Here is a 24,930-nt window from a genome sequence, read left to right as displayed (position 1 = left end):
ATTTCAGTCCGGTGCTCCAATGTGGGTCTCTGTCTCTGTCTCCTTTCATCGCCTGATGAAGGTTAATATTCAGGAGGATGCCTATATGTTTTTCTTTGGGTTCTCCTTCTTATTTAGCTTCTCTAAGAATCCGAATTATAGGCTCAAAGTCCTTTATTTATGGCTAGAAACCAAATATGAGTGAGTACATCCCATGTTCCTCTTTTTGGGTCTGGCTTACCTCACTCAGGATAGTGTTTTGTATTTCCATCCATTTGCCTGCAAACTTCAAGAAGTCCTTGTTTTTTACTGCTGAGTAGTACTCTAATATGTATATATTCCATACTTTCTTCATCCATTCTTCCATTGAAGGGCATCTAGGTTGTTTCCAGGTTCTGGCTATTACAAACAATGCTGCTATGAACATAGTAGAGCATATACTTTTATTGTATGATAAGGCCTCTCTTGGGTATATTCCCAAGAGTGGTATTGCTGGGTCCAGGGGTAGGTTGATCCCGAATTTTCTGAGAAACTGCCACACTGCTTTGAATGAGGACCTTTTTAAAGAGTGAATGCTCGGATATGTAAAAGGTGGGTGAAAATATGGAACATGGGAACCGGGACTCCACATCAGAAGATGGGCTTGGAGAGTAGAGGCTTTCACACAACTCCCCTCAAATTGGCGCCTGCGTAGACAGCATGCAAAGTAGGTGTCATTTCCCTTCTATTCAGAACGAGGCATTTTCTTCTGTCTATATGCAGTCATCTTACAAGTGGCCTGGAATTAACTTTAGGATGGGGAATGTTGTTAATAGCAGGATTGTTTATCAGAAAATTTCCCTTCTATAAGAAACCCCTTTGCCTGGAGATATTTTATCTGCAAGTCCAAGGAAAATCTTTATGTTGTGTGCAGAGCCGGGTGACGGAAGGAAATCAGAGTCTGTAGAAGTTTTATGATATATCTAGGAATGAATTCTACGATAATCAGTTTGTAAATGGGAGTGAAACTGATGGAAAGAAGGAATATTTTCTATAAAACTTACTAAGACCTTGTACCTTGTGACTAACAAAGTTAGAGATATGATTCAATAGCTTGTTAGTACGTCAGAAGAGTCATACAATCATGATGATATTCTAATTTTAAAATGTTTCTATTGTCCTCCAAATCAATGTTATGCTCCGTATCAATCATTCCTCATCCCCCTTGGTACTTTAGGCCATGCTAATCACGAACGTGTCCTTTGGCAAATAGATTTGTCTATTTGCGATATTTTTGAATAAGCTGAATCATAGAATATGGTCCTTTGCTTTTGGCTCCTTTTCACTTAGTACAAACAATGTTGAAGGTTCATCCCTGTTGTAGAATTTATCAGTATACGATCATATTTCCCATTCCTCATCCAACTCTCCTTGTATCTGCATCTCCCCAACACATTCCTTCCCAACTTCATTCTTCCTCCCCTTCTCCTCCTCCATTTCTTGATAACCTGCTAAGTTCAGTTAGTGCTGGCCAGGAACTTCTTGTGCTCCAGAATAGAAGAAACCAATGTTTGTCATTCAATGTACTCAGCTAATGGTATTAAGTTACAGAAATTCAAGCAGATTGAGGCATACATATTCTTTGGAGCAATGTCTTTTGTCCAAGGTCATCTTTTCTATGTAGGTATCTAGTTACATCAATACTATTTATAGAAAAATAATTGTCTGGATTGTATGTATGTGGTTTATGCACGCATATGTGCATGTGTGTGGGAGCCTGCGGAGGCCAGAGGTCAACTCATGATTCTATTTCCTTTATTGCTCTGTACATTGTTTTCTGAGACAGTCTCTTCAGTGGACCTGAAGCTCACTGATTTGGCTAGAGGCAGGCTTGCCAGTAACCACCAAAGTTCTGCATGTCTTCAACTCTCAGCACTGGGGATATAGACATATCCCATCACACCCTGACGGTGGGATCTGAACTTAGGTCCTCACGCTTGCAAGCACATTACCTACTGAGCCACATCCTCTTTCCCTCCTTTTTGCTTCAGTGCCCTCATTGAAAATGACTATAATTTTGAAGGCTTATTTTTAATTCTTTATTTCATTTGTTTGTCACTGTACTTATAATAACTATCTCCTTTACTCTTAATTTGTAATAAATTTTGAAATTGAAAATCTAAGTCTTATACTTTTTTAGAGCTAGTTTTGGCTATTCTGAATCCTGGTAGATTCTATATGAATTTTAGGATGATAATGTAATTTAGGCAAAGAAATCAGTATGAATTTTCACAAGAATTATGTTGAACTTGTAAATCAGTTTGAGGTATATAATCATCTTAGTGATATTATGTCTTATAAACCATGAATATGGGTATTTTCTTGTTTAGAGCTTTCCCAATCTTTTTTAATCAATATTTTATTGTTCTTAATGGGAAAGTGTTTCACTTTCGTAAATATATTTCTAATTATTTTGTTCTTTTCTATGCTACAGTTAATCAAATTATTTCCCCCTTTAACCCATCAGTTTTGTATTTAGAATCCATTCACAGGAATTGTACTTGGGAATAAGGCATGACGTTTCTATATATTAACAGTGTATGAATCAGATGTGGGAACTGGTATAGCCATCACCCCAAACATGTATCTGTATCTTTGTAAGAGCGGCAGTCAGGAATAATTTAATTTCCTTTTCAGATTGCTCCTTTGATTCTGTGTACTGCTATAGTTTGAATGTGTCTCCAAAAAAGTATATTTTGAAAACTTAATTCTTACTGTAACAGTGATATGAGCCTAGTGGGAGGCGCTTAGGCCACAAGGCCTCCACCCTCAAGATTCTATTGCTACTGATTGTAAAAGGACCTAAGTTCTAAGTTTGATCTCTTGTTTCCTCTCACCTTCTTCTGTAATGAGGTATAGAAAAAAGGCTCTCAAGAGGTGCTGGATCCTTGATCTTGGACTTCTAAGCCTCTAGAACTATAAGATAGTACATTTTAATTCACTATAAATTACCCAGTCTTGGGTACATTGTTATAGCAGTTCAAAATGAGCTAAGAGATACATCAACCTTGGATCTGGAAACTGTATTTGGACAGCTGTGATCAATATGAGAAGAGCGAAGATATATTTAGGATAAACATAGAATCAAGACTCTATAAAATAGTTACTTTTCCTGAGTATGTTTGTGATGTATTAGTGCTTCCAAACTTTAATATTAAACACATGAATCTCCCAAGAATTTAATTAAAAGTCAGACTGTTGTCATGGGCCTTGGGATGGGGCCTGGCATTCTGCCTTTCTAGCAATGCCTCAGTATATGCCTCGGAGTTTTTATTTTATTATTTGCAAATTAAAATTTATTTCAAATTATAATACCTACAGTATATTATTTTCCCATTTTACAGATAAGATGGGAGGGCAGGGTAGCAGAGGGAAGGCTATGATGCTTGTGCCACTATTGTACCAGGTGGATTGTTTTGCCAGGCCAGGTGTTACTGTGGCCTGAAGGATTCACAGCTGGCTAAGACTCGTGGTTATTTTTATCCTTCAGTAGTAGGAGTAGGAGTAGGTGTCTAAAAGCTAGTCCCCTAAGAAGGCTATTGCAGACTGCTGTTTTACTGGGAATAATGAATGGTACAGCATTAATACCATCCTTAGGGTGTCAGGCTATAAGTTTAAGACTATGGATAAGGCTCTGGCCATATAGCTGTGTAGGGAAGACTATAGATTAGTAACCACATTTTTCTACTATTTTTCATCAGAATATTAGATAATTGATATTCCATAAGCAAAACATAAAAGACAGTCTCTGTTGTCCTTAGCACCTTTTATTGAAGTATGACCCTTGATGACAATATGGCAGGCATATCAATGGCAGCCAAGAGGGGAATGGTGGAGGACACAATCACACAAACAGTAAGAGTCAGAAAAATAATAGCACTGCATGGGATTGACAACTCCCCGAAATTGTACAGCAAACACTGATTCTTTATCTATATACATGGCCCCATGCCCCACCCCTTCTAAGAATTTAATCTTCAAATAATACCATATTCTGCCACAGAATTATTATTGGCAATGAGAGGGAGTTGCCAAGTTCCACATGGGTAGAAGTAGCCAGAAGTATACCCAACTTCTTCCATTTGAGGTTTGCTACTAGGAAAGCAGCACCCTCGGGGAAGGCTAGAGTTGAGGATGGAGTTCTGGTACCCCTTACTCATCTTTTTTGGCACACGAAGTTAAGTGGCAAACAGAACTATGAACCCAGTCTCAAAAGAGGCTTTTTATGTTTTTACTTTCTTTCCTTTCCTATGCATCCAACTGTTCCCTTTTTAGGGCTTTAATTCCAGTATAGCTGTCTCATCCTCTAAGAGTCTACTTGGGTATTTACTTTATATCTTGACTGAGTCTTCAATCATTTGACTTGAGGAGCATCTGTTATCTAGAGCCAGGGGATGGGGGGAGAATGGGTGGATGACAGCGATCTTGCACTGGCTCTCTTCTATCCATCACCTTGCTTTTCTATTATCCAGTGAGGTTTATGTAAGTTATTTGAAGGGAAAGAACGAAATACCGGTAATCTTTGGGTGGGTGTTGCCAATCTTATGACCTACTTTCATGCCACTGTCTCCTCAGGGGCCGTGGAGGATGGCTGATCCTAGAAACCAAGACCAGAGAGAGCTATCCCATGCCAAGTAGCACTGGCAGAAGAGGAGGGCATGCCGGTGTCAGTCGATTGAGCTTTGCTACTCAGCTTATTTTTGAGGGTATCTTTCAAATACTTTGGAAACTCAGCCTTGTATTATGAATCCGACTCTACAAACTCTTTTGAGGTGAGACGAACGACAAAAATGAAAGTTAAGGCTTTGGCTGCAGTCCAGTGATATAGCACTTGCCCAGTATACACAAGGCCTTGGATCCCACTTCCAACAATGCTAAAACAACAAACACACACAAACCACAGTTAATAGTATTTTTGGTATCATATACTTAAGGTATAAGAAACATAACAAAGGCTAAAAATACCCAGCCTATGGCCATGATATCCAGCACAGTGACTGCTCCTGGTTCTACTATAGCCAAACAATCTTCAAAAGATAAAACACATAACTCTCATACATCTTCGAATGATACAACACATAACTCTCATCATCCTAGTATAAGACATCTGAACTGTTTCATCGATTGTCCTAGGGCCCATTATTAAAAGAAGGCAAGGCAAGTGTGGCCTCTATTCAAAGCATCTCCTCACCTCTCCCAATTTCCCTTTGGGTAAGTACTCCGCCATCCTGAATAGAACAGGCTAGAACAGCACAGCACTGCACTACATAGCCCTTCCCTCACACCACAGCACTGCAGAGGACAGCACTTCACGTGACAGCACTGCACAGCACTGCACAGCACCGCACACTACAGCACTGCACAGCACTGCACAGCACCGCACACTACAGCACCGCACACTGCAGCACCACACACTACAGCACTGCACACTGCAGCACCGCACACTACAGCACTGCACAGCACCGCACACTACAGCGCTGCACACTGCAGCACCGCACACTACAGCACTGCACAGCACCGCACACTACAGCGCTGCACAGCACCGCACACTACAGCGCTGCACACTACAGCGCTGCACACTACAGCGCTGCACAGTGCTGCACACTACAGCGCTGCACAGTGCTGCACACTACAGCGCTGCACAGCACTTCACATCACAGCACTACACAGCACTTCACATCATACCACCCCACTGCACATCACATCACATCACACCACAGCACCGCACCGCACACCACAGCACTGCACTCCACAGCGCAGCACTGCACAGCTTTGTACAGCACTTCACATCATACCACAGCACAGCGCTGCACAGTATAGCACAGAATAGCGGCTACAGAGCTTCATGCTCAGTATAGATTTTGGGGTTATGCTTTAAACAGTTTGTAATCTTTCACTCGAGGGGAGAATGGCGGTACTGATATAGCAACAGTGGTTATTGTAGAGGCAGCAGTACTAAGAAACAAAAGCATACCCGACGAACCACAGAAAAGGTTGCTATCCCTTAGATTCTCCCAAAGCTATCAGACACAGCGTGGAGATAATGGAAGAAGTGGCCAGTATTTGTAGCAGCAGTGAAGTTCCGTGGCAAATTCTTTGGTTGAATGAGGTAACACTGCAGCTACAATGAACCTCCGAGGACCCTGAGGAACTCAGCAGTGACATGTGGTGATGCCTGAGCTGGGTGGTTTGGGGCTTCTGTTGTATTGTTAGGGATAACATCAAGGACTGTACCCAGTTAGTAAGGAACAGAAGACTGAGCTAAATAAAAAGGCAGTTTGGTGGTGATTCCCCTCTTGCTATTGTCCTCCTGAATGCCTTTCCAGAACAGAAGCTGGCTACCAATGTCAGGTCTTGGCAAAAGCAATAGTTTCAGTTCTTTGTACATTAGTCTGTGGTTTTACCTTCCATTCTTTCAGTTTTCATGATCAACCACGGTTTGACGATATTACATGTAATATCATAGAGTTAAACTGATTAGTTTTAAATTATGTGCCATTCTGAGTAGTGTGGCCGGATTTTGCTCCATTCCACATGGATCATGAATCATCTATTTATCCAGTGTATCCATGCTATATAGGCTACCTCTCTTCAGTCACTTAGTCCCCTCAGTGACGAGATTAACAATTGTGGTAAATACAGGGTTTGGAACTAGCCAAGATTTCAGGCGTCCACCAGAGAGGATGCTTTAGCACACAGGCCCAGAAGAAAAGGAGGGATACTGTATGTCTAGATCCTAGATGGATCATAATTTTCTCTGGAGACGGGCCCTGGCTGAAAACTCTCACAGATTTGCTTGCTTGAGGCTAGCCACTGAGAAAGCAGTTGTTGAAAGAGTGCCGTCCACACTTCCTCTCACGCATTCATGCGTCCTGCATTGTGCAGTCTTAGGAGAGTACTCTGGCTTCAAAAGGCAGTTAGAAATCATTGAACGAACTCTGTTCAGGAATGCTATGGCTATCTAGACCGCAAGTAAGCACACAGCCAAGCTATGGTAGGGAAGCTGTGAGTTCAAGGGGAGAACTTTCTTAGATACTTGAAGCTATGGTAGGAAGAATTCAATGTCTGGACACTTGATTACTTAGCTAGGATGGACTCAGGCTTATCTACAGAGAAGGTTTTCCTTCTGGCTAACCTCCCCCTCTCTAACGCATTTCTTCTTGCCTTGTGAAAGAGGAAAAAAGATAACATAAAAATAAATAAAATCAAAGACCATTTGAAATATAATAAGAACCCTCTTCCTCAGTACTGAAGTTCTATCCAGAAGTCAGTTGCAATAGAAATATTAGAGGAGAAGAGAGTCAAGTCCTGGCACACGACTCCTGGAGATATCAGGGCAAGAAACGAAGTAGCAGGAAGGCCATAGCAACAACACTGTCAACTGTCAACTGTCAAGCTGTTGGGGAGGGTAGACATGGTAGTACTTTGTTGAAACCTGGGTTTTACTAGAAGGGAGGCTGAATACATGGGTATAACCAACATTTGCTCCCCTTATATGCAATCTCTCCTTCTGTGCCTCCTGCTGCCAATTTTGGGTGAGGGCCTAAAGCTGGTATCAGGTGAATGCATTCAACTCAAGCAAATCTGTGGACAATAGCTAAGATAGGTCACTAGCCCTCGGGAAGGGGGACATTGCAAGGCAGTTTTGCACTGACCATGAAGAGGGTATGTGGCAAGGGAGAGGACTGAGTCTGTGATGTCTTTGGTGTCCTAGTACAGAGATGAAGGCACTTTAATGGTTCAATGGGCAGCGAAGGGCTCCCACTCACTGGGAAAGAGCATGGTAGTACAACCACACCTTGCTGCAGCCCTGGGGCCATCCCAGGCTCTTTGGGGGATGGCTGAAACCATCTGCTAAGTACTTTCTATATACTTGGCTAGTGCACCTGCTACACTTTCCCCTGCAGATGGGCAGGGGTGCAGGGGCACCCACAGAATTAGAAATTGTTGGGCCCCAAGTTCAGGCTCTCTTTGAGGCATTTAAGTTGCTCTTCCCCAAGTTTAATCTTCTCCTCCAGCTCTCTTTGTTCAATGATGAGTGCAGACTTCATCTTCACAAAGTGCTGGTAATCTTGGAGCTGGTCCTGAGGCAGGTATCGGGAGACCATGCCGAACACCAGCTTCTCCCGGTGGTCCACGTGCTCCTTCAGCTCCTTGGCATCTGCCAGCTGGTTTGTCAGCTGCTGCTTCTTCTCTATCAGCACCAACTGGGAAAGCAGAGGACCAATTAAATGCTATCCCAATCCCCAGGCACCTGCACAGCAGTCTTCCACCAAGGAAGCACCTATGCATTCTGCTAATTAACCAGCCCTAGATTTCCTGTTCTGTAAGCATTTACAGACAAACCTCCCTTGCCTATAGCTCGAGAAAGGCAAGCACGACAGCACTTTGGGAAAGAGGGTGTGTGCAATCACATCTTTCTGTCTCTAAGGCTGCCTTTAAAGCATGGATCACCACTTGGTTTGGTATGGAGGAAGCCTCTTGCCAAGTTGAACTAAGTCCTTTCCATTTGCTGAACAAACACTACTGAGGTGATGGGTTCTGTATGGTGTCTCTGTGTGAGTGTACGTGAGTGGGGGTGTGTATTTGAAGGTGTGTGCACGTGTACGGGGCCTCTTACCCTGGATCAAAGCTACTTGTATAGGGGAAGGTAATGGAGTTTAATTCAATAATAACAGAATGAAATAACCTATAAAATGGAGGGCCCCTTTGCAATTCTAAGGGGATCAGAGGCAAATTTATGGCTGCTGCTGCGGCTGTTTCTGCTTCTGCTACCACCCCCACCCCTAACATTACCATCACCATCAATCACCACCACTAACAGCTAGCACTGATTCCATATGAACTCTGTTTTGGACACTATTTTATGCAATTAACTTGGATTATCTCAACCATCACATAAAACACATGAAGCAGGCTACATGCTTATTTCATTCTATAAATGAAGCAAGTAAGACAGAACAAGGCTAAGTAAGCTGCTTATAGTCACACAGCTAACCTGCAGAACATCTCGTGGTACTAAAAAGCCAGTGCTCACACTCTTAATGCTGTTTTCTGGCTCCCTTAAAAGCTAAAGAGGCGTTTCTTGCAGCTACAGCCTCAGGAACAACATCTGTACCTTCTCCTGGCTGGTCTCTGAATCGATGCTGTTGAGAGCATTCTCTACCCGGGCCAGTCGTCCAGAGAGTGACAGCAACAGGTTGACCACTTTGTCCAGGTCCCCAATAAACAAATGATACTTTTCAAACTCATTGGATTTGCAGACAGCTTTTAAGTTGGCCTCTACCTCTTCTCCAAGGGCAGAATTGGCATTGATATCATCCTGGAGCCCTCGTTGGGCCTCCCGCAGGACAGAAAGTTTCCGGCCAATGCTTTCAATGAGCTGAATCTAAGGGAGTTAAACAGAAGACAAAAGGATGAACTTGGACTTCAACAGAAACAGATTTGGGCTCAGCAGAGCACATACCTGTATCCTGCACATGGATGGTGAAGGCAAGAATATTTCAACCTGGCCTATACACTGAGAACTTGTCTAAATGGTCAGACTAAAAATGGGAGGGGGAGGGAAGGTGGGATAGGGGAAGGAAAGACGGAATGGAGAATAAAGAGACAGAGTGAAACCTGAGCAACTGAAAAGCAATTCCAGGTTCCTGAGTTAGGTAGCTTCCCTCCCTGTTGGGTAGGAATTTCCATGTTCCCACTAAAGCTCTTGCTATCAGATAAGCAGTACCCATGGGCCAAGCCACATTGCCAAATGCAACTGAGACTACAATAAATGGGAGCGAGAGAGCGTCTGAGGCCCCGGATTGGAAAGAATTGTCATCAGATATTTGCTGATCACTTTATATGTTTTCCTTTGGTGCTCATTACAGTGTGCTAGGTCCTGGCCCCCTTGGATCATTTTTGAGGCCTTTGAGTGAGAATGAAAATTCTGCAGTCACTATGACTCTGTTTGACCTCTAGATCTGCCAGTTTCTATCTGAAGGACCTGAATGATTTGACTTATTTGAGCTCCACTTTCTCTCTTTGCAGAAGGACAGGAGGTAAGTGTTGTGTTCATTACACCGAGTGGTAATGATTCAATAATAATTCATATGACTTAGCACAGAAAGTGTTCAATAAAAGGTAGGCCATTGTTATTATTATTGTCCAATATGACCCATTACCTCCACTCTCCAGAACCATTCGGGTTTAGCTCTCCACTTCACGATATTCACAACCCCCGTTCTTAACTTTCTGAATTGATTCTGTAGCTCCATTTGCTCAGTTTCTCTGCAGTGGGGCTATTCCTGTTCTTTCTCCAAGGCCCAGCTTTGCTCCCACTCTTTCTAGGAAAAAACCTCTTCTAGAAGTCATCTCTGAGTGGCCTCTTTCTTTTTGGAGCTTTGAAATATTTTACCGCTAGGGGTATAGCTCAGTCATACAGTTCCTAACACACATAAGATACTGACTTCCATACCTAGAACTTCAAACAAGCAAACAGAAATCCCCAAACAAAGTAAAACAAAACTTCTAGAATCAGACTTTACACTGTGTGGTGGTTTGAATAGGAATGGCCCCCATAGGCTCATATATTTGAATGCTTGGTCATTAGGGAGTGGTACTAATTGAGAAGGATTAGAAGGCATGGGCTGGTTAGAGTAGGTGTGGCCTTCTTGGAGGAGATGGGGGTGGGCTTTGAGGTTTCAAAAGCTCAAGCCAGGCCCAGTGTCTCTCTTCCTATGGATCTTCCTATGCATCTCTATGCCTATGGATCCAGATGTAAAACTGTCATCTGTAATGTCTGCCTGTCTTGTTGCCATGATGATAATGGAGTAAACCTCTAAAACAATGAACAAGTCCCAATTAAATGCTTCTCTTTATCAGAGTGTCTGTGGTCCTAGTGTCTCTTCACAGCAATAGAATAGTGACTAAGACACAGTGTCATTTTAATTTGTTCTAATTCTATTTCATGAGTGCAAGTCCAATCTCTTACTGTTTACTATGTTTCTCCAGGGAAGCACCTCCTATGTGCTAAGTTTGTTGTATGTTTTGTGTGATGAAATGCCCATGCAAAACAGCTTAAAGGAAGAAGAGAAGAACGGTACACTTTGGCTAGTGGTCTCAGAAGTTTCAGTTCATTGTGGCAGCCAGGAGCACAGAGAGTGAGAGCCTATACTATAGGTTTGCCTGCCCTCACCCCTTTATTACATCTGGGTCCCCAGTCTATCGAATGGTGGCATCCCCACATTCTGGGTGTGTGTTCACTCACCCTTTGCTAATCCTCTGTGGAAACGCCTTCCAGAACTCCCAGAGGCATGCTTTGCCATCTCCAGGCACCTATCGATCTAATCAACTCGACAAAATTAAACACCACAGCCTAATCCTCTAATTTCCAGCAGTAATCAGTTGTGTGACTGCACTCACCAGAAGGCAATGGAGTAGAGTGGAATTTGAGTCATATAAACCGCTAGATACCAATCGTGCCTTCTACAAACTCAGAAACTTTGGATACAAAGCTTTCTTCTGCATCTATTAACTAGAGCAGTCTACCTTTGTCCAGGGCGCTGTGACAGTTGATAGTAAACCTGATCGCAGAAGCAAACTATTTACTGCTGTGTCTGAGACAGTAAATGCCAAGCACACATTTATTTGTGTTATTGTTATCATAAACATTATCATTATTATTATTATAAGGAAGTCAGGAATATATATCTAGGGGCTGGAGAGATGCATCAGTGGTTGAAATGCTTGCATGCAAGTATAAGGATCATAAGAAGCCAGGCACAGCAGAATGTATCTGTAACCCTGACACTGGGGGATGATGGAAAAAGAAGGATTCCCAGAGTTCATTGATGAGCTAGTCTAGCCAATCACTAAGCTCCAAGTTTAGTGAGTGCAACTTTCTTAAAAAGAATAAGAAACAACGGAATGCGAAACCCAGTGTTGACCTTCAGGTTACACATGCACATGTACACAAACATATATGTGTGCAAACATAACATCCTGGTGCAGATAAATACTAGAACGAGTACGAGTGAGCTAGATAGGAAGCAAGAGGGAGTGAGAGCAAGCAGGTGAGTGAGTGAGTGGGGAGGGAGGGAGGGAGGGAGGGAGGGAGGGAGGGAGGGAGGGAGAGAGAGAGAGAGAGAGAAGACCTTGTTTAACTAAGAGGTTCTGAATGGCATGATGCTATCTATCCTGGTTGCCTACAGATTTTGTAGCCAGTATTGCATTGTGGTTAAGATCATTGACTCTAGCAACAGATTGTTTTGAATGTCACAAAGTAGTGGTCTGACCTATAATACATTACTCAACCTCTGTGGGCTTCAACTTCTCTACGGGAAAACGTAGATAACAATAACACCCATATCACAGAGTGGTTGTAAGAATTAAATGAACTAGTACATGTTGAGGACAGTATCATATACACAGGAAGTAAGTTCCATTCAGTGTATAATTTATGATTATTCTAGTTTAAGCTTCTGGGATGGGTAGGTTTGGAGTGTTCCTTTCTAACAGTTCATTTGGAAATGTTGAAGGTGATCAAGACTGAGAGGTTCCAAAGCTTGTTGTAAAAAAAAAAAGTCAGGGAATCATCATGTTTGTGCTTGGAAGTGTGGGAAAGATCAGCAAACCTTCCAAGAACTGGGAGCCCAGGAATAGGAATGAGGAAACATAACTAGGCTTCAAAACATCCTCTATTTTGTCACCTCCCATTCTCTCATACAGAAGTCAGTGTCAGTGTCAAAGGATTTTCACTGACTCACCGGGGATGCCAACCCTTTGGGGACTGAGGAAAGAATGAAGACGGAGGGAGGGAGCACTTTGCTTTTCAGTACCTGGGTTCTGTAGCCTGAACCGTCAGCCTGGGGAAGGTGTATTGTACGCACTGGAGGAAGCTGGCCCGTCATTACAGGCTCAGCCAGAGCTGAGCTGTTTTCCTGGAACACTGCAAACTGATGACCTTCCTCCCCTTTCTTCCTAACACACAAACACTGCCCTGCCCCACCTGCAGCCATTGCAAATGACTCTCTGCTATTCTGTCCTTTGCCATTTCCAGTCATCTCTCTTCATTATCTGTCCCTGGAAAGTCCTGGCCTTGAGTAAGCAAGGAGCAGCTCTGCCATGTTCAAGAAACATAGAGTCCAAAGAAGAGCATCTGGATCAATAAAATCAGATACTTCTATGGTCCAATTATTTCCCTGACATTTTGCTTCAGATGGGAAAATGGAAGGAGGGCTTCTGAGAATGGCCTTATGTTTTCCTACAGGTCATGTCCTGAAAGAGAAATATGGGCAGAAGAGCAATTTACATTGAGTTCACATGTCCACAAAATGGCAAATTGGAGCCTTTGAGGTTGCTATGACAACTCTATTTGCTTATGAGATAAAATAGGTAAGTGCAAGGGGGGTAAAATGATTCCAGGAACTTGATTAAAAAACTGGGCTACTGGTACTTAGAGGAAGAAAGGGAGACTTGGAACAACAACAACAACAACATCCCCATTTACCTATTTTGTATTTTCAAGAGATAATTGACCATCATTGGAAATAAATAATAGTCTTTCAGCCTATAATTTCTCCTTAGTCAGTCTGTTCTCTCTCCCAGAAACTTACAGAGAATACGAATTAATGGCACTATCATTGGTCAGAGCTCTGATGTGCCTTAGGCAGTGACTTAGGTTGCTTAATTCAAAAGGACAGAATGGGAGAGCAGAAATGCAGTCCTGCCTTTGAGTCCAGGACTCATTTAGTATGTAACCTTGGAAAAGGTAGTCCCTTTCACTGGTTAAAAAAACAGTGGGGGCGATAGTAATACTTATCTTGCAGGGCTAGGGCTGTAACTCAGCAGGGAAACACTGCCCTGGCAAGTGCAAGGCTCTGGGTTCGGCCCTAGCACTACAAAAGAAAGAAAGTGTGGGAGGAGGGAGGTAGGGAAGAAGGGGAGGCGGAGTGAGGGAAGGAAGGAGGGAGGAATGGAGGGGAGGAAGGGAGGTTGATTGGAGATGCAGCTCAGTGCAAAGTGCTTTCCTAACACGTGCTAGGCCCCAGTGTTGGTCCCAAATACTTCAAAAATTTCCACTGAGACTCTTTGAGGTTGAGCATTTAGATCAGCAGCAGAGCACCAGTGCAGACCACATAAGGTCCTGGGTTCAGTCCCCAGTGACAGACAGACAGACAATCAGAGAGACAAACAGATACACACACACACTCCTCTCACACCCCTGTAGCAGGGTGGTTCTAAGGACTAGAGAGATAACAATTGGTACTACTACTGTTGATCAGAGAATTGACTGCGGGAAGGCCTGTTTGATTTCCATACTGAAACACAGGCATGAAAGACATGCTAGAAGGTGTGGAAGGGCTAGTTGTCCTTCAGATACTGAGCTAAATGCTGGAAATCTTTGGGATATACGAAAACCTTACCTTTTTTTGAGCCAGTTCATAGTCAACTCCCTCCTCTCCCAGGCCTGCCTCTGCCATCTCGGGCTGCTCTTTTAATTTATTCAGCAGTTCTGCCTTGGCCACAGAGATATTATAATATGCTGAGTAAGAGGTAGCGATTCCTGGGCCCCCTGGAGGAGGTGAGAAGTGCTGGAACTCTTGTCTGCGGAAACAAAAGGTAACCATTTGAGCACTTTGTTCAGAGACCACTGATGTTTCGCCTTTCTTGGTTTTCTCTACCTGTAACATTTGACACCACTTCCCCTAGCTATTACAAAATGGACCAGAAGGCACTGTTCAAAGATGAACGGGTCACATGGAGGCTATCTAAAAGCCAAGCAATGACAAACTTGTAGACAGTCTGTTTCCATATCCTTCTATGTGCCTGCCCTTAGGAGCTCAAAAGACATTTTTTATCATTTGGCTCAGTCATTAACACACCATTAAAACAAAGAACATAGAAGACCTCCAAGATTAGTTCACAACCTTCAGGGAGGGATTGGGCAGTAGATGAATAAATGTGATCCTTTATGTCTGGTAACCTCTCCTCTGCCTAAGTACAGCCCCTACTCGGCCACGCTTTACCTGATCTGCTTGATTACAAAGGTACCCCGTGGCTTTCCTCATACTCATTTCTTTTATCCTATTGCCACTCCTGCTTGAAATGGTCACCCCACTATAGATTTCCCATAGCGAAGAGGTCACCTGTGACCTCAGCCATGGCCACCATTTGGAAGGCGGGGATTAGCATCCCTGCCAAAAACTTCTCAGGGTCCATCCCATCTCTCACAGGCTCTTCTGACGCTGCCTCTTGTAGGGCAGCCCTTTGGCCTGAGAAGGGGCAGCATCCCTCCACTTCCAGAATATTCTTCCTAGCCCAAGCCCCCTCCCTGCATGGTTGCAGACTGAAATGGGGAGAGAATGAAGCTAGCGATACCAGGGGCTTGAAAAGTATAGCGGCAGAGCCTATTGCCTTGGGGTCACTGAAGCACGAAGGTACACAGTGGTGCTTCACAGAGCCCCAGCCTGAGAAAGAGAATTTTTCCTTAGGAAAGAAGTAGTTCTGGCTCCTTTCTGGCTTGGAGTTAGACTCTTCTGATAATAAGTCTTCTTGTCTAGTGGGAAAAGTGGGAAAGTGAAGGCTATTATGTCAGGTTTCAGTAATAAAGGGGTGAACAATTCTGCCCAGGGTTTATGCAAGGGAAAAGCCTACACTCATTATAGTTCTGTGTGTACGTTTGTATGTATGCATGTACATAGGTATGTATATATGCATATATACATGTATATAGCAATATACATATGTATGTACACATATACTCCCTTTGCCTAGCAGCTCCTCCTACCATCCACCTGTCTGCGTCACTAGCCCTTTCTAACCTCTAGCTGTTTGAAAGGGAAAGTAAGAGAAACTCATTAGTCATTTTTGCAGCTATTTGTAGCTCTTAGATAAAGGTCAAATATAATAGCTAAAAAGGCTCCACAGCTATTTACTGATTCATGCTATGCTGTCTCTTAATTCATCACACAAAGGCAACCTGGGCATGCCAATAATCCTCACTCTAGAGACACTTTCTTAACACAGAGGGTTTCAAGCTTAGAACTATTATATTAATACACACACAGACACACACACACAGACACACACACACACACACACTGCTTGCTATACCCCAGAAACTGTCCCAAGACAGGTAACACACATGTGCACAGCACACACATGTGCACATATAGACACTCACAACCGAATGCTCATTGTAACCACTTTACAGACAGGAAACATGAAGAACCAAGAGGGAACATTATATTCCCTAGGTGAGCAGCCAGTAAAGTGCACACCAATGATTTCCCCTTCGGCCCTGACTCCACATCTGTGCGTTTATCCTCTATTTTCTGTGATGGCGACAAATGAATGGCTCAATACTCTACAAAGCCCTGTTTGTAAGGAACTTTCGAGCTGGACTATGCCTCTGATATCAGAGAAAAGAGAATATTATGGAGGGAATGCAAAGAAATGAGCGTTGAGAACTCTTGTTCATAAGAATTTATGCTACACATCAATTTCCTGGGTCAGAGAGTGTAACAATCCAAACTCAGGTGCTCCATGGAAAGTCAGTGTGTTGGCCGGCACAGCCCGGCACAACGTTACAGTGGATCATATGAAGCACTGTGCTCCAGGGTTCTTTTCCTCATTATCCTCATGAATAGGGAAGGCATTGCAAGAAATCTATAAGAACCTAATCTGAATTTGAAAGTAAACATTACATATAAGATCAGAACTGTCCACTGAACACCGAGAGAACATGCTTAGAGTTTGCAGCGCAAACCAGATCTATGCTGGAATCAGTTATTAGCCTGGAGCAACAACTGATCATTTCCACCACTTCCTCCCATACATGCTAGAGAAATTGTAACTAACCAGTAAATGTGTGGTAGCGATACTGTGGCTTAGCATGGCTGAAATTTGGACATCTTTATTTGCTTTTCACATTGCAAACCTTAAACATCTACTAGCCTCAACACTCCCTATCTTAGACTTTCCTAGAGTCTCAAGAGAACCGCCGGGGCCGACAGTACTGAGATGATGCTGTGTGCTATGAGTTGGACTGCCTGCGATCTTGTGAGAAAGTTAGTTTCTTTCTTAGCTTCACTTTTCTCATCTGAAAGGTAGAGGAGAGTAGTTATAACTCTCCACTAGGTTCGTTAGGGGAGACTAAATCAATGCCCAAATAAACCCATCCTAAATGAAAACTACTTATACTATACCTAAACTTCCAAAGCATACAGCTTAGCACAGCACATTGTAGAGTAGCAGTCATTTCTCTCATCATTTGCTGACTGCCTCTGCTGCTCCTCAGTACCACTAAAGGTTGCTGTAAGACCCTTACTAGATTAGGAAAAGGCCAACACTCCCCACCTTCAAATGCCACTTCTACTGAGTGCATGTTGCTTTTCCATCATTGTAAACCCTAAGAACGAGCATATCACATGTCAGGAATGATCTGTTCATGAAAATACTTAAAATCGGGCTCAGTGCACAGTAAACAGGTGAAGAAACTTCACCTAGGATGGAACTGATGCTCTTCCTTAAATTTTTATCACCAGAAGAAACATTTAGAATTGATTTTTGCAGCTAGAAGCCAAGGTTAGGTGCAAATGAATGTATTCCCTTGCATCCTATAATTTCTTACAAACAAATCACTGGAGCAGGTTATACGATGTTTAGAAACAGTGATTTCCTTCTCAGTGGCTCAGGTGTCAGGACAATAAAGAGTCATAGAACTAGAACTGCTACTTCTGGTATACATTATCCTGTAAGAGAGACGATGGAAGAACAAGATCTTTCGGAGAGAGGCTGCACAATGTGACGGAGGAGAGGAGGAGGAGGAAGCAGGGAGGGGGAGGAGGACGATGAGGAGGAGGACGTGGATGACGAGGACAAGGATGCTGCAGTAGCTGCAGCTGCCTTGATTTAGAGGCAGATAGATCTGGATTTGAGTCTTTGCTGCACAATACTGAATTAATTAGTCCCTTATTTTGCTCAACTTCAGCTACCTCATTTGTCAAATGGGGATGATAACGGCCAACAGAGATGTTGGGAAGAATAACTTAAATAATGTACATTAAATGTCAGGCAGTGTCTGGCACATAGTAAGTGCCTAATTGAAAACTTATTTGATTATCTATTTAGCCTTTGAAATATTAGTTCAATGCCTACTATCTGCCAGGTAACCTTTCAATCTTCCAGCTGTAATACATAACAAGCACAACACAGCTAGTTTCTGCAACATATTTTCCAGTTGAGAAGGAGCCACATGTGGTCTGCTAAGGGCTTCTCACAGAGCCCAGGAGCTGGGATCTATAAATGCTTTCCTTATGGCACCTCAGAGAACTGCTCAATCAGCGCCAGATAACCAAGTAACAAGATTAGCCTGTCCATAAAAGTCACATAAACAAGGTATTTCTAATAGCAACCACTCTCAGGCAAGGTCCTGCTATAAAAGGATTTAAAGAAAACAATTAGGGGGCACCTGCCTGTTCATCCCCAGTGGAGCTTTGCAAGTGGGAACGGAGAGTTAAGAGGCCAAACAGGGAGCAATGGAGATCATGAACACACACACACACACACACACACACACACACACACACACAGAGTGATGCACAGATGAACACTCACATAGAAGTCAGTGGCAGCCCACAATCCTGTTTTGATCTCTCAGCTCAGCCAGCTAGCCCTGTCAACTGCTGCCTAATGTCTGGCAAAGCAAATCTGAAGAAGCAGGAGAACAAGAGGGAGGAGAAAGTGGAAGGGACAAAGAATGCCCTTGGCTGTTTAAGGACCCATCAGAGCATCTAGTTCTTTCTTCTGGGGCTGGGGGAATGATTCAGAGCCCCAGGCTACTTTGCTAGAGCAGGTAGGAGCCAGGCTTTAGAAAAGGCCAAGGACAAGCCAAGAATGGCTTATGCTTTCGTGATTGGCAGTCAGATATTGGTGTATACCTTAAAGATCCATTGAGACGCAATAGCATATTTTCTTAATGATGGGGATACAACCTTGAACTTCATTTCCTGAGCACCCCAAGTATCTGTTTATGTCCTTTACATGCAATATGCTAATAGTCAGAACCTGGTAGAACAGGTACATTATCTATCACACCTGTTCTCCAGGTAAAAGATCAGTGTTATACAGTTGCTAACTAACAGAGGTGAAATCTAATTCATGTTGCTGGCTGCCTTTTCTGGGACCCGTTGTCTTTCCCAAACACTTACTTTGGGGTCACAGTGGCTTCCTTCTCAGTTGTCCTCCACAATCCACGAGTGCCATAATAGCAAGGAGGTTGAGCTTTCTCAGGCTGGGCTCCAGTGTGGCCCCTTACAGGAGGCACAAAATCACTGGGATGACGAGCAAAGACCTCTTGCTCTGGGAGACTCTGTGAGGCCTGCCTTGAGGCCTCCAGGTGGCCCACCTTCAGGGATTGTGGCTGTTCCAGGCCCTCATCTGGATTAGGGGCATGGGAACCAGTGGTTTCTGAACTAAAATACTGGGGTGGTAGGTCCTCCTCTTTCCGTCCCTCCTCCTCCTGCTCTTGCTCCTTCTTCTCCTCTACTTCCTCATCTTCCTCATCACACCTCTGCTGCTGCTGCTGCTGCTGCTGCTGTTGCTGCTGCAGCTGTTGCTGCTGCTGTTTCTGCTGCTGCTGTGCTGCACGGAAAAGCCTATATTTTTCCCAGTTGGGAGGAGGAGGACGAGGGGGAGGGAAAGCCTTCTTTCGGGCCCCAAGGAGTTCTGGCTGAGTCTCACTGCCTTTAGTAAATGGCTCCCTCTGAGGCATCGCCCAGGCCCGGGGGTTTGGAGGCTCCAAGCTGATGTGACTCTCTGAGAAGGCTCGGTTTCGCAGTGGGCGGGGCATGGAGGCAACAGAACTCCCATCTTCATAAACTGAAGATTCCTCTGTTTTGTTCAAGGCGAGTTTGAAGTCTCCAAGGAGGTCAAGAGATGAGATTGCTCTGTAGTTTGACAAGTCCAGTGCTGGGTTTTCAAGGCAAGGGTGGAAGGGAGCAGACCATGAAAAGCTGGCCTTAGAATGAGCCATTTCCCTGCAAAACAACAGAGAAGCATTGACCACGAGAAGCATGTGGTGGATAGGCCCATATTTCGGATGACATCATGTCCGCAAAGTTAAAATGACTACAAAACTCTAATAGATGTGGTAAGTGTAATGGCCACGCTGATAAGAATATAATTATGAAGACAACAAACATATTTTATGCATAAACTAAGTACTAAACACTAGTGCATTGGTTCTCAACCTTCCAAATGCTGTGGCCCTTTAATATAGACCCCTTAATACATGTGGCGGTGACCCCCAATCATTAAAACTATTTTGTTGCCATTTCATAACTGTAATTTTGCCACTGTTATGAATTGTAATGTAAATATCTGACATGCAGGAAATCTAATATGGGGACCCCGAAAGGGTCACAACTCAGGCTGAGAACTATGACACTAGTGTATACTTTCAGTGCTTTCTATGTTCAAACGTATTTGCTCATTACAATACACCTAGGAGGTAGTTCTTACAGTTTGGATTTTAGAGTTTGGGAAAATGAGACACTGTTAGGATAAGTAACTTGTCCAGGGTTCTAAAGGTTATGAGGTAGAGCTGGGATATGAACTTGAACTGTTTAGCCAAAGTCAAAAATAAACACATAGTACCCCGACCTATTTATGGCACTCAGCCTGGAAATGCAATAATCTAGGACTTACAATCGTGGTTTTCCTGCATTATTTGATTTCTCTCTCTTGTTTTACTACGCAGGTTTCTAGTGCTTAGAAATGTACAGTGATTTCCATAATGAATGCCCGTGGCGCCGCTTACTACTCAGAATCAGCACAAATTGATACTTTACTATGAAAAGTGCACGAGGTTTTCTTGTATCTCACTCCCCACTTCCATTCTCCTACTGCCTATTTGATGCAAGATAGATTAGAAATGAACTACATATAACTTCCCTGTTCTTACATGTGTGCTAAGAGTACTAAGTTATTCACAAGGATCTACCACTTTTGCTTAAAAATATTTTCTTCTGATCACATCACAATCTGAAATTTCAAAAAGAACCGTTAAATTATAGGCTTTTTTTGAAAACTAACTTTAAAAAGTAGACAAACTATTCTGCTATCCAAAAATTGAGGATGGGATAAAGATGAGTTACTAACATGAGCAAATATGAACTCAAAGAGACTGAAGCAGCAAGCACAGGGCATGGACAGGTCTGTACTAGGTCCTTCCTGCACGCACGCACGCACGCACACACACACACACACACACACACACACACACACACACACACACGGCTTCCAGTTTAGTGTTTTTATGAGATTCCTGAGTGTGAGAATGACTCTTGTGCCTTCTATTGGACTCTTTTCCTTCTATTTGTTTGTCTTATCCAACTTTGCTATGAGTGTTTTTGTTTTATCTTATAATATTTTATTTTGTTATATTAAAGTGAGTGAGTGAGTGTAAATCTAGACACACTGGAAGGCTAACAGCTGAACTGTCACACCTACTAGAACACTCAATGGGTGTGTCAACCACTCTAGGGCAGGCATCATGGTCAGGGGCAGCTGACCAACATGTAATGGACTTCATAGTTTTGTTGTGTGATTTCATTTGGCTATAGTTTGTGTGTGTGTGTGTGTGTGTGTGTGTGTGTGTGTGTGTGTGGTAGCATGGTTTATTTTTCTTGGTTTTGTTGTTATATTGGGTTTTTGTTTGTTATTTTGAAAAATAATTTAAAGTTGGGTAGGTAGGAAGGAGGAGAGGATCTTGAAGAACTTGGGAGAGGGGAAGAATATGACGAAAATATATACATATATGTATATATATAAAGGATAAGCAAGCATCTTATGAAACAACTGTAAGTAAAAGTATGTTATTAGTTAACAGAACCAACCAGTAAATTTAGAAATAAAGTAAACTAATCAAGCATGGTGACACACACCTTTAACCCCAGTACTCAAGAGGCAGAGCAATGGATCTCTGTGAGTTTGAGGCCAACTTGGTTTACATAGTAAATTTCAGGATAATCAGGGTTATATATACTACAGATTTCCTGTCTTGAAAACAAGAAATAAGGTAGACTATAAAAACATCATCTATATAAAACATTATAAACAAGGAGATAAAAATTATTCTGTAAATATTTTGAGACAACTTTTGATCGGTGCTATACATGTGTATAAATACTTAGTATTTTATGTTATATATTCATATAAGAAAAATTTTGAAATTTAAAATATGATCTTTTGTATGGAAAAATAATACTTTTAAGTTATAAAAGATAATCTCAAAGGACAAAGTCCAGTTTTATTTGAATATTTGTAAAATGTCAGACTTGTATACGGTGAGATTTATCAAAATGAAATGACTCTCTTCAGCTGATTATAAAGAGGCAAGCTCCTTAGACTTATGATCTGCTTTCCTATGGTAGCCTGCGAGCAATCAACATCATGCTGCGTCCTGCCTACTTGCCAGGAACTTCCAAGGGTTCAATTATCAGCAGAGAGACTATGCATTCAACAGACATGATGATGGCTGGGACTATTTCTTTAAAAATAACAGTATACATAATGCTAACCAAGCTGAGATAAAATGGGAACAAACCATCATCCCCCTCATCACTAGTTCCCACATGGATCAAAAGTTCATGCCCACTTATCTTCACTCTGCAGGAGCCTACCTGGAGACTCCTAATGCACAAATTATCCAACCTAGCATATCCTTTCCAGAAAATATAGTGAGTGGACAGCAAAAGGATGACCAATATATATCAGATAGAGGGGCCCTTGCTGATTATTATTATCTATTATTCTTAATTACTCCGATTCTAGTTTGCATTCATTCCTCTCCCAAAGGAACACCGCCACAGTGCTAACAACTGGAATATATGATAAAAATCTAATTATACTAATTCTTTCCCTTCTCCCTCCTTTCTCTTTAGGTATGAGCACATGCATATATGTATATGCCCCCTACTGTGTGTGTATGTGTGTGTGTGTGCGTGACAGAGAGAGAGAGAGAGAGAGAGAGAGAGAGAGAGAGAGAGAGAGAGAGAGAGAGTGAGTCTTGTTATATTAGTCTAGGCTGGCTTTGAACTTGAAATCTTCCTTTGTCAGTCACATAAGAACAACATTAAAGGCTTATCTTGTTATACCCACAAGTCCTGGATATTTATGTAAAAAAACCACAATCAAACATCATAAGCAAACTGTAGACAATGTAAAGGCAAACAAAGTCAGAAACAAATGTAAGACTGTTTCAACTTACAAGTTAAATAAGAGAAAACACTAACAAAGACTACATTTTCTCTTCAGGACCCCACTGAATATTTTTTAATTGTCTATATATTGAACCAGAGGCAGTACAAACCACATTCTCAAATCATAATTGAGTAATACTGGAAGTTAATTCCAAACCTGAAATATAAAAATGTATAGTATATAGAAGACAAGCAGGAAAAGTTTTGCACTTCCGCTAAAGAAGAAATCTGGAACTGAGAACATCTAGAAATCATCCGAAGCCAGAGAATATGCTTCACTACAGTGGTAGCTCAAGGAAAGTTTAGAGCTCTCAAGACTTAACTTTTAAGATGACCTGGGAACACACAGCTCTAAATGAGATGTCTCCATCAAATCCCTCCCTTCAGATCTCAGGGAATCTTGTGGAAGAGGAGTCAGAAAGAATGTAAGAGCCAGAAGGGATGGAGGACACCAGGAGATCCCGGTCCACTAAATCAACATGATCAAAGCTCATATGAACTCACAGAGACTGAAGCAGCAACCACAGGGCCTGCATGGGTCTGCACCAGGGCCTCTGTGTATATATTACGGCTTTCAGTTAGTTTAGTATTTTTATGGGACTCCTGACTTCTTCTGTCTCTTGTGCCTTCTCTTGGACTTTTTCCTTCTTTGGTTTGTCTCGTTCAACATCTATGTGATAGTTTTTGTTTGATCTCAGTATATTTTAGTTTGTCATGTTTTGCTGTTATGGCTTAGATTCCTGTTCTTTTCTAATGAGGGACAGAAAAGGAGTGTATCCCGAGGGGAGAAGCGGGAAGGAACCTGGAGGAGTGGAGGGAAGGGAAACTATAATCCGAAGTTGTGAGGGAGAAGGACTGTTACCAGCTGTGGAATCTGCTCTGAAGTTACCGCGAATGAGGTAGTCTCACAGATAGAAAGGTGAACTCATGGCAGAAAATCAAGAATGCTGGCAGCAAGTGCAGCACCTGTAGTCCCAGCACTTAGGATGGAGGCTGAGACAGGTCGACTTCCACGAGTCCAAGGCCAACCTGGGTGGCACAGCAAGACTCTGTCTCTAAATATTTAATCAGGCAATAAAAATGTCAAAACATATAGAATTCTAAACTGGTAAATTCAAAAACATGTGAAGTTAGTTCAGTATAACCTAAGCTAGGAAAGATGACCATTTGCCTAGAGTTTAGGAACAACTAAGATAAGTGATAAGGTTAAACCTTCATGTCACTATTTCCAATAAAGTTCATATGCAAATGTGAAAAAGACATTATAATTAAATTCTAGAGGAAACAAGGAAAAACTTTAATCCTAAGATTAAATTCTAATGTAAGTCACCAAATATAGATTTAATCAAACAAAGGTGATATTTAATTTTAATTTCCCCCAAATTAAAAATTCATGATAAGAAAATATCAGAAACAGAACTAAAAGGTGATGATATAATGAGAAAATCTGTTTTAAGTGCAACTACGAGTAATGCCTTCGATATGTGAAGCACACTTACCAAGCCACAATAGAAACCAGCAACACAGTATGCAGTTGATTGCAAACTGAGGATGTCTTATCAACATAACAGAAAAGGTTCAGCCACATGTAAACTTTGAAATTGTATATACAAATGATAATGAACCATTTTAAAATAAACTAAAGAATTGAAAGGATCTAACA

At 42.3% G+C, this 24,930-nt stretch overlaps 1 protein-coding gene across 1 annotated transcript; it reads right to left on the bottom strand.

Moving 5' to 3' along the window:
- Positions 1-4,022: 4,022 nt before the first annotated feature.
- Positions 4,023-20,038, bottom strand: LOC126512916 (protein Shroom4-like). The gene is made up of 4 exons (XM_050160978.1): positions 19,215-20,038; positions 14,427-14,607; positions 9,137-9,406; positions 4,023-8,225 (listed from the first exon to the last, which is right to left on the bottom strand). The coding sequence occupies exons 1-4, from the start codon at positions 20,036-20,038 to the stop codon at positions 7,956-7,958; spliced, it is 1,545 nt and encodes a 514-aa protein (XP_050016935.1). The 3' UTR covers positions 4,023-7,955.
- Positions 20,039-24,930: the final 4,892 nt, after the last annotated feature.

The sequence above is a fragment of the Alexandromys fortis genome, unplaced genomic scaffold (assembly GCF_014885135.2).
Source record: "Alexandromys fortis isolate MF-2015 unplaced genomic scaffold, M_Fortis_MF-2015_v1.1 scaffold_83, whole genome shotgun sequence".
NCBI classification, from domain to species: Eukaryota; Metazoa; Chordata; class Mammalia; order Rodentia; family Cricetidae; genus Alexandromys; species Alexandromys fortis.
Note: the sequence above shows the minus strand (reverse complement) of the source record. Positions and strands in the feature narration are given on the sequence as shown.